This window comes from Pogona vitticeps, chromosome 1 (assembly GCF_051106095.1).
Source record: "Pogona vitticeps strain Pit_001003342236 chromosome 1, PviZW2.1, whole genome shotgun sequence".
Taxonomy (NCBI): Eukaryota; Metazoa; Chordata; class Lepidosauria; order Squamata; family Agamidae; genus Pogona; species Pogona vitticeps.
Genome location: NC_135783.1, coordinates 110983205 through 111003326, shown reverse-complemented (window position 1 = coordinate 111003326; position 20122 = coordinate 110983205). Strand labels below are relative to the sequence as shown.

Here is a 20122-nt window from a genome sequence, read left to right as displayed (position 1 = left end):
GCTCCCAAACCCTTTTTCCTGGTTCTCTCCTCGACTTGGGTCTGAATGAACTGGTTCCACAGGGTCTCCCAGGATTCTCTGTTGTCTGATTGCGCCCTCTCCCTTTTGCCGCTCGTTGCTGCCAGGCTCGAAATCGCTTTCTTTTCTCTCTTTCCTCTTGTTTGCCCCCAATAAGGTGGGGTTTTGTACATCTGCCTCTTCTACTCTTTGCGTAATCTCTAGGCACTTTAAACTCTACCCACTCCCCTGTCCAGGGGTCTTCCTGTATCAACTCTAGTAGATCCTCCTTCTCCTCTACTTTCTCAGTACTTTCTAACCAACACGCCTCTTCTTCCTCAATATCTAAAAACTCCCTCCTCCCTTCTTCCCCCCCCCTTATCCCCCTCTCTTTTCCTGCCAAAACAGCATCCTCTGTTGTCTCTCCTGCCATGCATAGTCCTCTATTATGCCGGACAGGTGTCCGTCCATGCTTCTTTCCGAAGAGATGGACAGCAGATTCTGAGAAGTACCTTTGGAGGTGCTCCCAGCCCGACATCCTCATCCTCATCTTCATCCTCATCCTCATCCTCATCCTCATCCTCATCCTCATCCTTATTATTATTATTATTATTATTATTATTATTATTATTATTATTATTATCATCATCATCATCATCATCATCATCATCATCATCATCATCGTCATCGTCGTCGTCGTCGTCGTCGTCGTCCATTTTCCAGTACTAAATAGGGCTCATAGGGGCTTGTAACAGTTATAAAACAACAAAGACAAAAAGTAAAAACAAGTGTGACCATAAAAAAAAATTAAAACAAAAATATAACTATAAAACAGAAGAAAATATAATTATAGAAAACATAAAAATCTACAAACTGTTAAAATAATCGTAATGCATTGAACAATATTATAAGTCATTTTAAAAGCTATGTTTTCACACTCTTCCCTAACGCAACAAGGGCTTTCCTGAAGACAGGTCCGGAACAACACAGGTGTTCCTTTAGTCAGTTAGGCCCCAAGCCATTTCGGACCACAAAGGTTCAAACCACTGCAACAGTCAGCAGCCTAACTCCCACCTTACTGCATCAGCTGAACATCCTGGACCGTCTTCAAGACTAACCTCACATACAGCACATTGCAGTAAAAATCTAAACAGCAGCGGGATTGATCTTTGAAACCTTGGAGAAATGGAGCCCCCTTTTAATTCATATTTACACTTTCTGAAAAGTTGGAACCTTTCAACTCCTACCTGTGTGTCGCAGAATTCTCACAACCAGATGTCCCCCAATTCTGCCAGCTGAGCACTTCCAGACTTCCCCAAACACCATGGTTGGTGGAGGCAGATTAAAAAAATCTACACTGATTTTTTTATCTGCCTCAGAATGTTAGCAAAATATCTCCAGAATACTGGGAAAGCTCCAAGGGGGGAAAAGCTGGCGAAGAATAAATAATCATCATAAACATTTGTTTCTCGGTCAAGTTTCTATTCCCCCTTTTCTTCGGTGGACTCAGGTGGCATTCTTCTCATTTTATCCTTACAAGCTAGGTTTGAAAGAGGGAGCAACTGGTCAAAGGTCACTAAGTAAGTTTTCCCAGGTCCCAATCCAACATACTGATCATTGCAACACACGAGCTCTTCACAGTAACATAATTAGTTGTTTAGAAGAGAAAAACAGCCAGTACAGTTTTTCATATATACCCTGTTTCCCCGAAAATAAGACCTAATCTGAAAATAAGCCCTAGTATGATTTTTCAGGATACTCGTAATATAGACCCTACCCCCAAAATACCCCCAAAATACCCAGTTAAGTGAAACCCCACCCTCCACCATTGTGCAGCAACCAGAAGATGACATGACTGCATTTGAATAAAATGTAGATTGTTGTACATGAAAAAAATAAAACCTTCCCTGAAAATAAGCCCTAATGTGTTATTTGGAGCAAAAATTAATATAAGACCCTGTCTTATTTTCAGGGAAACACAGCATGAGAAAGGTACACCTAATCAAAAAGCCTTTTTAATATACCATTTGCAGTTGTGTGCTCTAAGCTGAGCCTGAACAGACTTCAGGATTGTGGAATCAACTTTTATTTTTTTATTAGTATTTTACTAGTGTCTCAGGCCACCAACCAGAAAGCAACTGATGTGAATTGGTAGCTAGGGCAGTGGAAAGATTTGCTTCAGATGTGTTTTGGGTATGTTTTTTGTTTGCCAGTTCTTAGAGTGGTATTTGTTTGATCTATCAATGAAACCCCCGGTAGCATCTGTGGTCCGATCCACCTACTTCCACCTAAAGCAAATTGCCCAGCTGCGTCCCTAACTTGACGCCAGGTTCCTCACCACACTGACCCATGTGTTCATAGTCTTGAGATTAGACTACTACAGTGCTCTGTACGTGGGTCTGCCCTTGGGACTGCTATGGAGACTGCAACAGGTCCAGAATGCGGCAGCGACTACTGAGTGGGGTTAGAAAATACCAACCTATCTCCTCCACATTGGCTGCCTTACACTGGTTACCTGTTTGCTTCCATTCCAGCTTCAAAGTGTTGGTATTAACCTATAAGGCTCTAAATCAGTGACGGCGAACCTATGGCGCATGTCCTACAGCTGGAATGCAGAGCCCTCTCTGTGGGTACGCAAGCCATAAGTTGTCATTGAGAAATACTTACCCATCCTCCAATCCTGGATTTCGGCATTCCCCTCTGCTGGTGCAGTGGTCCAGTGGAGGGCTGCAATGGCATCCATTACTAGTCTAGCCCAATGGGGGATTAGAGGACCAGTAATTTTATCTCTTGTTAATACCTCCCCTAGAAAAAACACAAGCATTTAACCCTTGCAGTGCAAAAAAAGTTATTCTTTTCTAAATTAAAACCTCAGTATTCGGGTTTAATTGCAGTGTTGGCACTTTGAAACAAGTAAGTTGGTTTTGTGTTGCAGTTTAGGCACTTGGGCTCAAAAAGATTCACCATCACTGTCCTAAATGGTTTGGGATCTCGATATCTAGCTGAGTACCTCCTTCCTGTCAGGTCTGTCCACCCAGTAAAATCATCGCAGGCAGGGTGGCTGAAAGTTCTGACCCCGAGAGCAGCACAGAAAACAAATACTGTACCAGAAATCGGCCCTTCTTGGCAGTAGCTCTGCAACTGTGGAATACCCTCTCGCCCAAAGTTTGCCTGGCCCCCTCTCTAGGCACTCTTTAAAAACTACTAAAAACCTAGTTACTGTATTTAGACAGGCCTTTCCAGATCGAATAACATCCTGATGCAATAGTGCTTCTGATATAATATCTAATTTACCATCATGTTTTCATGCTATTTATTTTATTGTATTTTATTATGTTTCCTATTGTATTTTATGGTATTTTGTTTTGCATTCTTATAATCTATTGATGTCATTATGTTTTGTGATTCTATCCTTCTTATAGTTTAGTTGCTGTAAACTGCCCAGAGTGGCCTTGGCTGCCAGATGGACAGTATAGAAATCAAATAAATCAAATAAATAAGCATTTTTAAGTACAGTATTTGTATGCTTACTGTTTTTACCTTCAAATATTGTCTTTTAATGAAGTAAAGCGCCTTGGGTCCTTTTTAAAGAGAAAGGTGTGGAATGAATGAACAAATGAACAAATGAACGAACGAACGAACGAACGAACGAACGAACAAACAAACAAACAAACAAACAAACAAACAAACAAACAAACAAATAAGAGCTAGCTGCTGCATTCCACAAGCTATATACAGTATTTGGATGACTTTCCTATGGAAGAATATATATACAGATCGGGGGATTTGAGCTGCCTAATTTAGAAGACAGGGAGAAAAAAGTTTTGTAGTGATTGTTAAATCATCAGAGGTCTTTGCCAACTTACTGCAAATCAACAGAGATTTCTCAGTGGATCTTCAGTGACTTTTGTTTAAATTGCATCTAGTCACCTTTATGTTCTCTTTTAAGATTGTGGCCTTTTGCCCCTGGGTTTTCATTGTTTCCTAAAGGCCCTGAAAGAAGAGCAGTGCAGTCCGCAAAGGGTGTGCCCCCAATCTGCCAGCGCAGATGTTCTTTGGCATCAGTCCTGTGTCAACCACAAAGGCCCTTAGTACGGAGCTAATTCTCAGTGGGCCAGGATCTTGACAGAACAGCATTAATGGGCTTTTGTGTAACTGGGAATTCAGCCGGTGATTACAGATGGATTGCTCAAAATGAGAGGTCACCAGTCAGTCAACAAACATGCAACCCAACTGACTCACTCCTCAGAGTGGCTCCTTTTACAGCAAACTGCCAATTGCAATGTATTTTTTAAGAACTCTGTTGATAAACTAGTTTTGTAATCCTGTTATGAAATAAAATGGCCTCACCTCCATGAATATACAACCAAACTACAATCAGAAGCTTCCAGGTAGTAGAATTGGATCTCTTTAAAAATGAGATTAAAATATGAATTTCCCCCTTGAGTTCTTGAATGTAACAGAAACCCACAAAGCAGGGCTAGATTTATGGGTAGGAGATGTTGTGAGCTGTAAGGCTGATGGGGGGGAGTAGACGGGGGGGGCAGGCACATGCTATTTGCTCAACTATTCATGCAAGGGGGAGCACTGAATCAAACAGTACAAGCAGTTGAGACATGTAAATCTGAAGTGGCAACTTTTGTGGCTAGCACTGTGTTAACTTTTTTGTAATTCGGGGCAGGGGAAACACATTGATACCCAAACAATGAGCATGAGGGCATTTCTGATCAGATCCATGCTTGTCAAATTATCATCTTATATGATAAAGCATGCATTCAATTCTGCACTGAAGTTGTGAAATGGGACTCCCCAATAAATGAGAAAACAATAAAGCCTGATGTTAATAATAAAGCCAGTCTAATTTAATGGCTAGAGTGCTGGACCATGATTCACGAGACCTGGGTTCAAATCCCCAGTTGGCCATGGGAATTCACTGGCAGGTGTCAATGGTAAACTACTCCTTGTGACAACAACAAACTCAATTAAAAGGGGGGGGGATACTGAAGACTTCCTTTATCTGGAGTGTCCTTTGGTCCAGGACCACCTTGAACCTTGAATATATATACCAAGAATGCAGCTACATTCATCTAGTTATCTGGCTGACTGTAAACTTATTTTCCCTTCCTGCTCCTCGAAAATGGCCAGATGACCTTCATTTCAGTGCTCTGTCACCATTATCAGGCGTGGAAAAACTTTCCCCAGTCCAAGTGTTTTGGACTTCAATTCCCAAAAGCCCCATTCATTTTAACCAACAGCAAGGAAGTGTGGGAATTTAGGTCCAAATCTCAAAATATCCTCAGTTCAGTTAAGTGATATGACAAGCCTCTAGCTTTCAAGTTTATGAAAATTCTGCATAACAATTCAGAGACTCACGATGGGCAGTTCTTATGCCATGAAATTTACTAACCAGTCAATCCTGAGGATGTTCACATTATTCTTTCTGTATTCCAGATATGTAATTGTTTCCTATGTAACATTATTTATGGAAGGAACCACTGACTCTTATGAAATATAGCTCTCTCCAGTTCCCTCCGGCAGTTTGAATACATCTCCGTATATTCTCAGCACTCAGCATGCATGGTCTCTGACCTCTCAGAGGGAAAAGACTTAGACAAGATGACCATTCTTCTAATGCTGGTCTATCACAGGAGAAAGCATGCAGGTGATAAAATACTGGAAGATTAACAGCAGGAATGAACCAGAGAAAAGGCTGAGAACCTCAGGTCCTTAAAGATGGAAGCAGTCAACAAACAGGCCAGAGAGGCCCTGAACAACAGTTGCGCTTACCATAAAGCAGCAATAGATTAATGTCTCTCTATTAAAGGCAGAACTATTAAAGACTGAAGCCATGGTGAAGTGGAAATAGTCATGACTGAGCTGAAGTCCAGGGTCATCACCTTTTCCCTGAGTCAGCAGGAGTGCCCCTCTGAAGTTTTTCACCTACAAATCCTAATTGTCCGTAGAGCTAGTAGCGAGGGGTCACGTTCTGCAGCCCCAAAACATCTGATCACCTTGGTAGAGACTATGATGAAGACAACCTGGGTTCAAATCCTTCTTGCTCGGGTATGTTCCTGTGCCTCAGATCCATTTTCTCTCAATCCCAATCCCGCCTAACCAACCCTGGCTAGTTGTTGCGCCAAGGAGCAAACACCACCGGGAGGCCACTGTTGTGTCTTGACTTGACCTCTGCGGACGAAGGTGAGGCAAACATGAACGTAAACCAGCCTTTTCTTTCTTTGGTTTTTTTTTTTTTTTCGACGCCAGAGAGCACCTCCAGCAGCTCCGACGATGGAACGAGTGCCTCTGAGCTTAGGCAGAGTGCCTCTCCCTTCCCTCCTCTCAGGGCGCGCTCTCTCCAACACATTTCCTCGGAGGCGCAACCCCGGTCCTGGCGACTGCAGGGTGCTGCCCGTCCAGGAGGAGAAAGAGCAGAGGCGCAAGCGGGGCGGGGGAGGCGGCGGGAGAGAAGTTTCCGCACGAGAAGCGCGTTCCCCCCTTCGAGAAAGGGCCCACGGTTGCCGGTGAGGGGGAGGAGGGAAAAGGGGGGGGGGAGAGCCTTCGAGGGAAAGCGCTCCAGCCTCCGGGGAGGGCGTGGCGCGCGGAGTCGGGCGGCTTCCCCGCGGCGGCGGCGGCGGCGGAGGCGGCGGCGGCCATTGGTTTGTCCTGGCAGCGGAGGCTGGGCTAGGCACGGCCCGGGGAGTGGGAGGGAAAGTTGTTGCCTTGCGCCATGCAGTTCTCACTCGGCGTCCCAGTTTACACGGGACCGGTTGAGGGGAGAGGCCCCGGCGGAGGAAGGGTCGGCCAGGTAAGCGGATGCTGCACGGCCACGATCCTGGAGGAAAGGAAGGCGGCGGGTGGCGGCCGCCGCGGCCACCTCAGTGAAGGTTTAGGAAGCGAGCATCCCGCTCCCGCCCACGCGGGGAGCGCAGGGAAAGGAAGGGATCCGGCTTTGATGCCCGGAGGACCCGATCCTCCACCTCGTTTTGCAGCCGGCGCGGGGGACGCTCGCCCCGGGCAGTTCCACCCCGTGCCCCTTTTCCTGAGAAGGAAAGCTCCCCCCGGAGTGGCGTGGGATTTCCTCTCCAGGGGATCTGGACACGAGCATCCGTGTTCCGGGTGGGCATCTCCAAGGAGGAGGGAAGAAAAAGTTGAAAGGGGAGGAGATAAGACAAAAACATAGCAGGGGCTTTCCTCTCGCACGGGAGTTGTGGAAAGTTCGGGCTCAGAAAGTAGTGGAAAGAAGCGCAAGTTCGGCATTCGCATTCAATTCCTGCTCGTGTCCACCTGCAGCCACACTCCGAAAAGGATGGGAGAAATTCAGCGTTTACTGGGTGGAAGAGCGACGGGGCGGCTGTGTTACAAAAACCTGATCATGAAGTGCGTGTTTCTGAAGGGTGACCATTTTTAGGTGGGCAGGAAAAAGATGGTGGCGGGGAAGAGAAATAGGGAAGAACTCTTTAGTGATGTCTTTACCCCCATGATGTTTCCAACAGAGGACAACCAGGTGTACCTGGCAGGGACCAGAAGGGATGGCAGTCCTCTGTTGGCCCTCCTCAGGATCTAGCATTCAGATACAGGCTAGGTACTTTTGATATATGGGTGCATTTTAATTAGGTAGAAGCACCCCTCCCCCATATCTTTCTCTTTTAATATATAAGAGACAGAGAAGAGGAAGGCAAGCGTGAACCTCTAGGGTCAACTATATTCCTCAAAAGTTGGAGGACCTGTAGAAACTGGTAACATAACGGTCTTGCCCTGCCTGCTCCGCAAGGTAGGAAAAGCAAAGACAAACTGCAGCTCACTTTTTCACAACTAGGCAAGCTCGATCGTATCTACAGTCCAGTAACAGCATCGGAAAAAAGATAGGGAACCTCCCCTTTGACTGATTGAGAAGCCGAATCATTTTTTACTTTTTATTTTTTGCATTCAGATGGGCAAATTTTTCCATTGTCTCATAACCATTTCTGAAAAGGACAGGGGAAGCCCCCCAACCCCACTGTTTGAAGAAAGTCAAGTCAAGCTTGAACCATCTTTTCCGCAGTCGGACTCCTCAGCAGTTCAGCTGATGGGGAAATTTATTAGGTGGGCATTTTTTGGCGTGGGAGAGATGTACTCAGGGTGGGGGGGGGGATGATTCTGAAGAAAGCCACTCTGAGAAGGGAAAAGGGGCTTCACGAGGTGCAGACTTGTGAGTTCTCATCCTCCCTTTTAACTCCTTCTTCCAGGAGGGGCTGAATGTGAGAAGCAAAGAACGGCAGACTTGAGCATCCCTGAAGATCGCCTGGAGAGCACAAGAAGGAGCTCCTTGAGGTCTTCAGCAGGTCCTTCTCCACATCCAAGGCGTTCTGCCTGCTGCCAAGGAAGGGGAAAGGTTTCTTTGCTCCCCACTTTCTCAGGAACGTTGAATGCACCAGGAGGGGTTTACTTTCTTCTGCCCTCCAGCGTAACAGAGGTGTCAGCTTTGCAGGACGTCGAGGGGGAAGAAAGTGCTCAGTGGGACCAGCAGCAGCTCTGCAAGTGCCACAACCGAGCAGCTCCTGGCAGAGGCGGGGATGCTGGGGTGCTGTCTGTGGGGCTCGGCACCCCCCACGCCAACTGGGGAAAGGAAAGGGGCTGGGTGGCTGGAATTACTGCTCCTGCTCCTGCTCATCCTCTCAGGCTGGGTTTTGACCCAGCAGCCTGTCGGTTGCCCCGCGTTGTGTGAGTGTTCGAAAGGGAACAGGACGGTGGAGTGCATCAACAAAAATCTGACCAAGGTCCCGCCGGACCTGCCTCACTATGTGCAGAGCCTCTTCCTCATGGGCAACCACATCAGCAACCTCTCTTCCAGGTCTTTCCTCTCCCAGCCCCTGCTGGAACTCAGTAACCTCAACCTGAGTGGCAATCGGCTAGAGCTGGTGGAGGCGGAGGCTTTTGCCAGGTTGCCGAACTTGAAGCAGCTTGATCTCAGTGACAGTTCTCTCCTGTGGGTCAGCCCCATGGCCTTCGGGAACACCAGCAGCCCTCTAGAGGAGCTGAAATTGAGCAACTCCCTTTATAACTACAGCTTTGTCACCATCCTAGCAGAGCTGCTTCAGAGGGGGACACTTCAGAACCTGAAGCGCCTAGACCTGTCCAACAATAATCTGGTTTACCTCCCTCCTGGCGTCTTCTCCAGGCTGCCCAATTTGCAGCAACTGGACCTGCACAACAATTCCTTGGTGAGTTTGCACAATGTGTCCTTCGGGGGCCTTCACCAGCTGCAGCACTTTGACCTTGGCAATAACGCCCTCAAGCGCCTGAGGAACAACACCCTGTTGCAGTTCCGCAGCCTCCCCTGGCTCACCAGCCTCATCCTCAGCCACAACACCTGGGTCTGCGACTGCGGCATTGAGGACTTGGCAAACTGGCTGAAGGAGAGTGACCAGGTGGAGGCCAAAGACGCCCTCATGTGCTCCGATCCTGAGGAGAAGCGGAACAGCTCCTTGGTGGCCCTTGACATATCGGACCTCAACTGCCCAGAGACGGCAGATGACCAGACCCAGTTGCAGACTTCTTATGTTTTCCTCGGGATAGTCTTGGCCCTCATTGGTGTCATTTTCCTCCTGGTTTTATACTTGAACCGAAAAGGGATCAAAAAATGGATGTACAATATCAGGGATGCCTGTAGAGATCACATGGAGGGATACCACTACAGGTATGAGATCAACGCTGATCCCCGGCTGACGCACCTCAGCTCCAATTCTGATGTCTGAAGAAGCCCTATGGGGAAAGCAGGCTGAGCACACGATAGCTATGCATGACATATAAGCTCTTAGCTTTCTCCCCCATCCACATGCTTGCTGCCTCTCATCATCCCTTACTGGCATCACAGAACTTAACTGTGCCATGCAGGGAATTATGGCTACCTGCACTGCAAAAAATAAATAAATGCATTATTGCTATTATTATCACAATTATAATTGCCCACAGTCAGTTGTGCATGGTACCAGGCCGTAAGTTTTTAAAAACACCCCCAAAACATGTTGCACTTTTCTTGCCTGTTCACTTTGCACCTTGCTACCAGTCCTTGCTTGGAGATTTCACAGTGTCTAAAAATAAATAAAGGGACATTTTCCCTCCCCCACTACTCCATGCTCTGTGTCCCCAAACTATGAGGGCATTTTAAGAAATATGATTCAAAAAAGGCTGCCTCAGGTTTGTGAGGAGAAATATTCTGTCCATCAATACCAATTTTGGTTTTCACGCACTCTAATTGTGAAGAATTCTGTACACTATATTCATATTTAGAACATTTGCAGAAGTTTTTTGTACAAAACAGATGCAAGCATGCAAATACTTTGTGATTTTACATGGTGTAGGGAAAAACTGAAAACTCAGTTCTATTGTTTGTAAAAGGTACAGCAGTTTACAATTTACATAACAAGGTTTTTGAATAATAAATCGTATCAACTCCACATGAAATGAATTTTAAGTGTTAAGTAATTTAATAAATATTCTTATAAGAACATCTGTATTGGATTGCTGAAGTCTACTGTTAAAATATTCTAATCTGAAAGCTAAGCACAACCTAGGATAAATATTGCTTCCATTTTTCTTAGTGTAAAATATGGCAGAAGCAAAATCCTTCTATTTATTTGACTGAAAGTATTTTCATCAATGTGATTATCTTTGAGAGACTAAGAATATACAGGACAATTTGCACTTATTAGATTGCACATGAATGACCACCTCTTTCATTATACAATGTCCTTTTTCATATCCAGTTCTTAACAGTGATGGATCTTGAACTGTCATAAGCATGTGAGATTGCCTTTACAATTTCAGATCTGTGATTTGTAAAACAGTTATTGAAAATGATGGACTAGTAATGGGTGCTATTTGTGGGTGCAACTTTTCAAAATGGGTACATCTGTTCCAAAGTAAGTTCCAGTGAGTTCAGCAGCGCTTGTTGCCAGGTACGTACAAATAATCTTAAAGTCTAATGGATTTCAGTGGGAGACAATCAGGCACATGTTTAATCCTCTCCTGTTGAAATCATTTGGCCTTAAACATGCTTAACTTTGTCCAGATGATGCCTAACATGTCTAAGCTTGAGGCTGTACTTATAAGCACACATACAGTAAGCACGCATATACTGTAGCTTCGTTTTTTCCCCCTGTGTTTCCTCAGAAGTAACTTTGACTGAAAACAATGGCTTACTTCCAAGATATACATGGAATTGTAGCCAGATTAGAAGATAAATTGAAATCAACGTGTTTTTGGCCTTGATTTTCACAAATAAGATTGAGTGGTCAATAAGGTCTGAAGTGGACCGGTTTAAAAGGTAGTTTACCACCTCTTCTAATCTTTGTGAACATGGGACATTGTGAATAAATGTGTCATGGGTTGGGGTTTTTTTGGATGGATAATTGCTTGTAACTTGAATGTCGGTATACAGACAATATTGAAAAGGACAGATCTTCAGATCTATGTAAATACGTGCAATGTTTTGTACAGAGATTCTCTACTTGAAATATTGTATGGATATATCATGTGGATATGCTTTATGCTTTTAACCTGTGCATGGCTTTGGTTGTATACATGACTTGTGATACGCACTTTTTAAAGAGAACATGTTCTGAAAAATCACAATATAACGTTTACCTAAGTTTCTTCAAGTTTGAAGCAAACTGGAATGCATAAAACATGATGCTAATCTGCATATCAGCTCTTGCCAGAATTCTAATAGATGAGCTCAATTTAAGCTAAGATAATTTTGTTTGTTCTTATAAGCTGTGCACTAGGTCCCATACTAGGTTTTGCTTGTGAAATCTTATTATTTCAGTCTGTTAAAACACAAATGACATACTGTAGTTAATGCCTTAGCAGAGCAATCCAATGCATGCATTTGTGAGGAAAACTCCCAACACATTCAGTGGCATTATTGCCTGTGCAGCCTATGCATTGAGACTGTAACCCAGCTATCACCATTCAAAATTCTGCCGAGCTTAATTTTATAGCTGTCATCATTTCCAATGCTCATCAAGTGTCCCATCTCATTTTAGGGAAAGTTAAGTCTTTTTTCTCCTTTTTTAAAAAAAATCGCCTAGAAACTAATATATTAAAGGCAACCCCGTATTTTAAGGACCAAGGTGAAATGTCTGTTTCTGCTAGACATTTGTTTTCATTTTAGGGATACACTTATTCTAACTGTAATTCCTTTCTTCTGGTCCTAGTTTAGATATCATTTGATATGGGCAGCTGCATGTGCAAACACAGCTGACATAAATTAGAAATAATGTTATGAATAGTGTAATTGTAGATGAAATTAGAAAAAATGAGACTTCATTTTTAAAAAATCTGCACTCATAAATCCAGGATTATTATCATCATCATTATTATTAATTTTTGTGCTTCTTGATCAGACCCTGCACAGACGTTATCTGTTCCTAAGAGCGCTTGGCACCCTAGGGTTTCATCTCCATGGCTTGCTCTCTTAAGCAATACTGCGATGTAAAGTTCAGATTGTCCGATGTAAAACATGTACCAGCTAACCGAATGCATCTTTGAGCAGATGTTAACAATAAATGCAGTGAAATATTCACCTGTTCAGTGGACGCTTTGAATAATGTTGCATGCCGTAACACGTGTGTGTAATTTGGAAAGGTTTGAATTAAATCGTCCTTTATAAAAACCCTGAGCAAATTTATCATTTCTAACTAATACATATGTTATACATATATCTGTAAGAATGAAATGAGAACAGCTACCTGACATGAACCTAAATTGAATTGTAATGTTAGTTTTACTTAAAAGAACATTTGTTGCAGAACCAAGTCTTGGCCAGTGGTTTCCCCTACATTCCTTAACACGGCACTTGTCGAGTTTTCAGAATATACATGCACCGAATTGTCTTATAAATAATCAGTAGAATGATATTTATAGACCTTAATATATATTTTTATAGAGTAATGAAGAGCAGTTTGTTATCTTAACTGTGGAACAGAATGACAGTCTACAGAAAACAATCCAAGAGCAGCTGAAAAATTGTTTATAGTGCTTCCTGAAACCACAGTTGGGAAAAAAAATGATTTGTCGGTTTCTCTTGGAGCTGGTTCCACTGCTACAGCCATTCAGCATATTGTGAAACTTTGATGGGTGATGGAGTTTAATGGGATTTATAAGGTGTGTAATATTAAATGAGCAAGGAAGATTCTTGAAAGGTTCTTTGAAGAGTTCTCATGTCAGTTTATCCGCATGAAATAATTTAAAGATACCAGTTAATTTGGAATTGTCAGGTGCAAATTCCTGCGGACTTGGATAGCATCAGAAGTTTTAGGTCGTTGCTCTGATGTTTGTTAAGTCTTAAGATGACTTGTTATAGCCTGACAGGAGAATCATACCATTGTAGTGCTACAAACCATATTTCAGGTCAGCTCAACTCTTGGTTGGTAACAAGTTGTATGCAGTTTTTCAGGACCAATAAAGGTATTTGCCAAATACTGTAGTTGTTTATATTGTCAGAAATATTTTTGGAACTTTCTATGTTCAAACAGCCTTTCTGTGACCCATGGGCTCTTTGGATGGTGTAACAGTTCAGGTGACATCCCACAATTAGCAGAAGCCACATGGATATGCGTCACTCCACTAAAATGTCCTTTCTGCACAGATACAAAAGTACAGAAAAATCTGGGGTGGGGAGGGGGGAAGCTGGCCACTAGCAACCCTTGGAGGCTTTTGCCCTATCTTTGCTCTGCTCTGCTCTCCCCGCCTTATGAGTGATCTTCTGTCAAACCGACTGACATAGGAAGGAGGGCATGCTTTTATGTGGCTCCAGTTGCGTTGTGCTACTTGAATCTTTATTTAAAACAAAACTAGAAGATGCTGTTTATATGTGTGTGAAAATTTGTTAGATACTTGAAAATACTGGGGGTTGGGGGGAGATTAGAAGCTAAATATAACTTGGGTTGATCCCACAGATTTACCCCCGTGCCAGATTCAAATTCTAGAGGGAAGGAAATGTGATCTTAATCGAATCCACCATGTCCTTCCATTCCCATTGTCCAGATTTAATTACGTTGTGCTTCCCTTATAGCCTTATAAAACAGGAGCTGAGAGGGAAGGCATAAAAGGCATTGGGAAAAGCCTTAAATTGAGTTAAACCGTTGGGTTCATCTAGCTCTATATTTTCTGCACCAAACTGGACAACTGTGGTCCTCCAGATGTTTTTGAACTGCAGTAACCTCTCTTATTAGCTCTCCTATCTGGAGCAGCTGGGAGCTGCAGAACAAGACACCTGAAGGTAATATGGCCCATCCTGGTCTGTACAGGCCCTGCTCTCTCTTTCTCTCCACAAGGTTGCACACATGATGGGGTTTGTTTGGGGTTTTTTTGAGCCATACAGTTGCCAAAAGCTACACCTCAGACCTTCAGCATCCAAAGCACCTGCACTTCCTGTGGAGCTACAGCCCCTTGCCAGCCTTTACACATCTGTAATTGGATCACTGACTATGATCTGCTCCTCCACAATCCCAGTCTAGTAGGTTTATTTCCCAGATGCTAATAGTAACCCCCCCAAAAAATTAGTACTTGGGTTATTACTTTATCAATGCTGAATATCCTAGATAATGAAGGAAAAAGCTACAGTGATTATGCTGACATCTTTATTCTACCTTAGAGATTTCTGGCTGTCTTTCAACCACACTCATGTACAATGACTTTTTTTTATTACTTGAAGAAGCGAAGTCCTTGTGGCAGGTCTCATTACGATCAATCCAATATGAAATTTATCTGTTTATTTTTCTTTACCTTCAGTCCGGAAGTTGATAACCCCTGCAATGCTCTTCCCAGATCTCTTGCTAATGAACTGGATCAGCCGTCCGTTTGTCTGCTGTTAGATGTTGATGCCTTTCGTTTTAATTTCCTCTTAAGTTGTGACATACATTAGTCAAAGTTGCTGGGTCAAAATCTAATCTTTTCCCCCTTTTTTTTCTCCAGCAGCTGAACAAGCTTGAACTAAAACAGTAACTCTACACATGGAAGGAAGGAAAATAAGAAGGGGTAAGAATATTTTCAATTCCCAGCTTCTGAGCTCCTTTTCGATACACACGACAGAAGCAAGAATTGGACTAATTTTTGCTGTTGAAAGGGAAGTCTTTTGTCAATGTCCTTGTCAACAATGAGGACTCTAACATGCCTGACAGAAACAATTAGTATTTGAATGAGACAATGTCCTGTCATGATAATTGTCCTGTTGTGTGGCCTGCTAAATGGAGGATTAAAAACCCTTTTGTGAATGTATTGGTAATAACAGATTTCTGAGCCTTTTGCACACTTAAAAAAACTGCTTTTGTTTTTGTTTAGCTTTTCAGTCAGGTGTTAAGTTGTAATGTATCTGTAATTACAGAAGAGGGAGTGGTACAAAAACACACAGTGAAGAGTCAAGATTAAGTGCTGGAAAAGGAAGGAAAAGAGAACATACCCTAAACTTTGTTTGCCTTACCAATTGGAGACTTCATAAAGAGCTTCGTCTTCTTTTCTCTACCATCTGTGACAGTCTTGAGTCAGATGCCGTCTTTGACCATAAAATTAAGCCAGTGCCAATTTAGCAGCAGAGTTGTTTTCAGGAGCACCTAAGTGTATGCACCAGAAATAGGAAACATTTCTCCTATTTAGAACTACAGTTTGCTGAATACCCCAACCAACTGCAGTATTCAGTTTTGCAATACAAAAATCCAGTCTCTGGTGTGTGCTCCGTAGACAGGAATTATCAAGAACGTTCACTGCTAAAGTACCAAAGCAGGCCTTTCCACCTGAGACAGTTGTGTGGCTGGCCATCTTAGTTCTGTGAAGCAAAAGGGTTCAGTATTACTAGGGCAATACTGAGGTTGCTCTCATTGGTACCATTGCCCTTTGCTAGTTCAGTACTCATTGCTCCATTTAGCTCTCATTCCTGTCCCCCACTCAGTCTAAATTACCTGTGATAATCTCTATTCCTGGGTGTAGAGTATCCTGAATAACATGATCCTGTAATTCTTCACTGCTTATACTTCAGTTCTGAAAGTAGAAATATATTCATTTGAGTCTGACTGCCAGTTTTGACCCTTTCTAATAAAATCTAGATTTAAAGCTTTCAGAAAACAGAGGAATCAAGCGTGACAGATCCCACAAAGCACTGTACTCTAAGCTGGCTTCTGTGCAGCTGCCTCTGATCATATACACCATGGGCCGAAATAGGACTTTCACAAGGCTTTCGGTATTCAGTTGCATCAATAAACTGAAAACCTGGCTTGCTATATCCAGATATAATTTCCATTGGAAAGTTCTCTGGAGGGAGTTACTGTACACCATAATTCTGGAGTGACCAAAACAGGCTATTAAAAATGCAGATTCAGGCTGGATATTGTTCCCCCTCCCCTTTACATGCTCCTGTCTTTCAAATCCCCCCAATCCTGGCTATTCTCCATCAGCAGGCTGTTCTCCATCAGCAGGATACAACTTCAATGGTGTAGAGGTCCATCTGGAAGCAGCGCCCCTCATGATAATCACCATCGTTGGGTCCTTCTGGGAAAGTCAAAAAATGCAGGCAATCGGTCCATATTAACAAATGAGGATCAGGTCTTCTGTTAAGCTGCTGCCTCTTCAGTACCAAACCCACTGCCAAGTATTTCGCATTACAGCAATGCCAGCTTGCAATGATTTCCTAGGAAAACCCATTTCTCTCATAGCTGTTCTGTAGATTGCCACGGAGCTTAGGACAGGGAAGCCTTGGGTATGGTGAATAATGTCAGCAAGTCCCAGTGCTTCAACGGTGAGAGCTTTGGCTCTACCATACAGCATTTGTATCGGTCATGTGGAAAACACCAGTATTAGGAATAAGTTTCTGTATTGATAACAGTGTTGTCATTCTTGCACTAGAATTGCCAGCTGCTGTGGATCCAAGGCTGTTGCTTTGAAACTTTAAATGCACACTCTGAAAAAAAAATGCAATTAATCAATGCTGACTACTGTGGTGTATTCCAGTAGAACAGAGACATATTTATATGAATTTGGTGTGTTGTGCAGCCCAGCACAAATGCAGACATGGCTGTGATTACAGTAAGAAACATATGTCCATTTGATTCCAGTAGTTTGCTCTTGATGTCACTTAGTTTGGATCCAACTCAATATTGCCCTTGTTTTTGCTTCCATTTGTGTTGTGAACTGCACAGAGCTCTTTCTCACCCAAGCCACCTTGAGTTCTGTAGAAGCAGTATGGGATGAGTCTGAATGACTGTATACTGCTTCCAGGAACAATTCCCTGTTCTGGGGCAGGAGGACAGCTGGAGGGGTATATTGCCTTCAAATCCAGCTCATGGGCTTTTTATTGAGAAACAGGATATGGCATTAGCCAGGCCAGGCGTGGGTATGTTGCATTCCTCCAGATGTTGTCAGACTGCAGCACTCCTGGTGGTGAGAGATCATGTGAGTTGCAGTCCGAAAACATCTAGAAGACTACACATCCCTCAGAAAGGCCTTAAATGTGATCTAACAGGATTCTTACTTTCTTAACTATCCTAGTGCTCGATACAACTGCAATAATTATATTCTTCAACAATAATTAATTAATTAATTAATTAATTAATTAAAAATGGCCACAATTATTGACTGAAGAGGGGGCAATTCATGAGCAAAGAACCTGTTGACCTGAGTGAGAAAGGCATAAGGATGTTGTTAGTGCTTTTTTTTGCATAGATTTGTTCTTTTCAGTGGCACTTCCACCTTCAGCTTTTTTCACGGTTTGTAAAGGCAGAATCAGTTGATGGCATGCAATGGAAATGATGTGTATTTGTATTTTTATATTTGCACTCTTTTAGAAAAAAAATATGCATGACAATGAACGCTCTCTGAAAACTCCACATAATATAGATAACACTACTCTCCGTCTTAAATGTTTAAAAAGTTTACATGACGTTCATTTTAAAACTCTTAGGCATGCAAGGTTGAATGATGGTGTATATTAGGACTTGGGCATGCATAACAAGAAGCTAAAACATGCAAGATGATGATAATGGAAGAAAGCAGAAGAACTGTACATCTGATCAACAGTCTTGTATAAAACAGGCATCATTTGACACAAGTGCTCACAGACTGCAGCCGAGCTCCGTAGATAAAGTGTGCTGCAGTCCATGACAGGTTACGCCAAAGAAAACTTACTAATCTTTAAGATGCCACAAAATCCTTTGTAGGTTTTGGTGCAAGAGACAAACACAGGTACGCCCCCTTGAAATGTGCACATCTGATCAGATCAATTCATCATGGATTGTAGTGGATTGTCATTTCCAATTGAATGTACTTGTGGTGCATGTTTACAAAACCTGTTGCAGATAACTTTACATACAAGTCACTGGAATAATTTTTAAAGTAAAATTGACAAGTGGCAAAATGTGTGTGATCTTTTTTTAACCCCTCTCTGACTGCACTTTTCTTAATAAAAATGCTTTACCTTGTCACAATGCAACCTAAGCCTTGGTTACGTAATTTCTGTATCCCTAGGTAAAGGTAAAGTTCCCCTTGACATTTAGTCCAGTTGTGTCCGACTCTAGGGGGCGGTGCTCATCCCCATTTCCAAGCCATGGAGTCAGCGTTTGTCCGTAGACAGTTTCCACGGTCACGTGACTAGCACGACTAGACACGGAGCGCTGTTTACCTTCCCACCGTGATGGTATCTATTTATCTCCTCGCTCATTTATATGCTTTCGAACTGCTAGGTTGGCAGGAGCTGGGACAAAGTGACGGGAGCTCACTCCATTGTGTGGAATTGATCTTACGACGGCTGGTCTTCCGACCTTGCAGCCCAGAGGCTTCTGCAGTTTAACTTGCAGCGCAACCACATCCCTTCTGTATCCCTAACATGACTCAAATAATATGTGGATCTTTTCCCCTCTAAACTAGCAGTGAAGAACTTCAGGATGTTTTTGGACTGCACTTCCCTTGGCCATGATATAGTGAGGCTCCTAAGAATTGTTGGTCAAAAGATAGGGAGCACTCAAGATTCCACATCTCTGGGCTTCAGTGCTAGAGCAGGTCTACAAATACATCATGGCACCTGCATTTACCAGTTTATACTCTAGACTGATAAAAAAAATCAATGATACTGTATATATATTTTGTTTGATCCAAAAAAGTCCTACTTGTCTCATCAAGGTGTAGAAGTGATCCTAAGCTCATGAAGCCTGTAACAGCAGAATGTAAACCCTGGCAGGTTCTACCAAGCTAAGTAAGGCTTTCTGTACAGCCTCTGAGACCCAAGTGTATTATCTGCTGTCAGGAGACCAGGCTGTCTAGGTTTGGAGAGGCTTGTCAACAGAAAGTTGGCTGCCTAGCGACTAAGAGCACAATGGTAACATGGAATAGTTGAAGGCAACAGCAAAGGGGTTCCCCATGCCATTACCAATGAAACCACACATCTTTAAGGTGTCTGACCTATTTTCCAAGAACTTAAAAGCAATACTGATTTATTTGTGTGTGTGTGTGTGTGTGTGTGTGAGAGAGAGAAAGAGAGACAGAGAGAAAGAGAGACCTATTTTTTAGTCATAAAAGTCATGCAAGATAGACCAGGCTAAAAGAGAGAGTGTGACTGGCCCAGGGTCACCCAGTGAGCTCCATAGCTGAGCGGGGATTTGTAAGTCCAAACCCTGCTCTAATGAATTCTAATTACGTGCTGTCAAGTCAATGCCAATTTATTGTGACCCTTTCCAGGGCTTTCTAGACAGAGAACACTCAGAAGTGGCTTACCATTCCCTTCTTCTGGGGGCATCCCACAGGCTGGCTGTTCTCCAAGGGAGGTACAGTGGGAAATCAGACTCCCAACCTCTGGCTCTGCAGCCAGATACCTAAAACGCTGAACTATCCGGCAGGCCCTGACTACATCAACTTTCACTGTAATAAACTGGAGAGCAACTGGCTGCAATTTCAAAAAGGATAAGGTGGGGTCTGTATGTTAGATGTGGCTTTTCCCATTGTTTTGCAAAGAAAAGCCGGCTCCTTTCATTTTTAATTCCCAATATTATGCGATGAGGATCCCAGTGGTGCACTCAACAGGCTGTATACGAGTATAAAAGGGCTCATTAAATGACAACCATTACATAAAAGCAAATCCCATTTAAATCAGTATTTAATACCC

At 43.1% G+C, this 20122-nt stretch overlaps 1 protein-coding gene across 3 annotated transcripts; it reads left to right on the top strand.

Annotated features, from left to right (window-relative positions):
- The first annotated feature begins 718 nt into the window (after positions 1–718).
- Positions 719–18382, top strand: TPBG (trophoblast glycoprotein). 3 transcript variants are annotated; one of them, XM_020796605.3, is made up of 3 exons: positions 719–6802; positions 8223–9673; positions 14959–18382. In XM_020796605.3, exons 2-3 carry the CDS (start codon positions 8550–8552, stop codon positions 14960–14962), a joined length of 1128 nt encoding a protein of 375 aa, XP_020652264.3. In that variant the 5' UTR covers positions 719–6802; positions 8223–8549; the 3' UTR covers positions 14963–18382. The 3 variants fall into 3 exon arrangements, with proteins under 3 accessions (XP_020652264.3, XP_020652148.3, XP_020651821.3); XM_020796489.3 differs by having other exon boundaries at positions 14956–18382; XM_020796162.3 differs by lacking the exon at positions 14959–18382 and having other exon boundaries at positions 8223–13460.
- The last annotated feature ends 1740 nt before the right edge of the window (positions 18383–20122 follow it).

Excerpts from the sequence above, each read along its gene's own strand:
- TPBG (XM_020796162.3), top strand. The coding sequence starts at position 8,550 with ATGCTGGGGTGCTGTCTGTGGGGCTCGGCACCCCCCACGCCAACTGGG.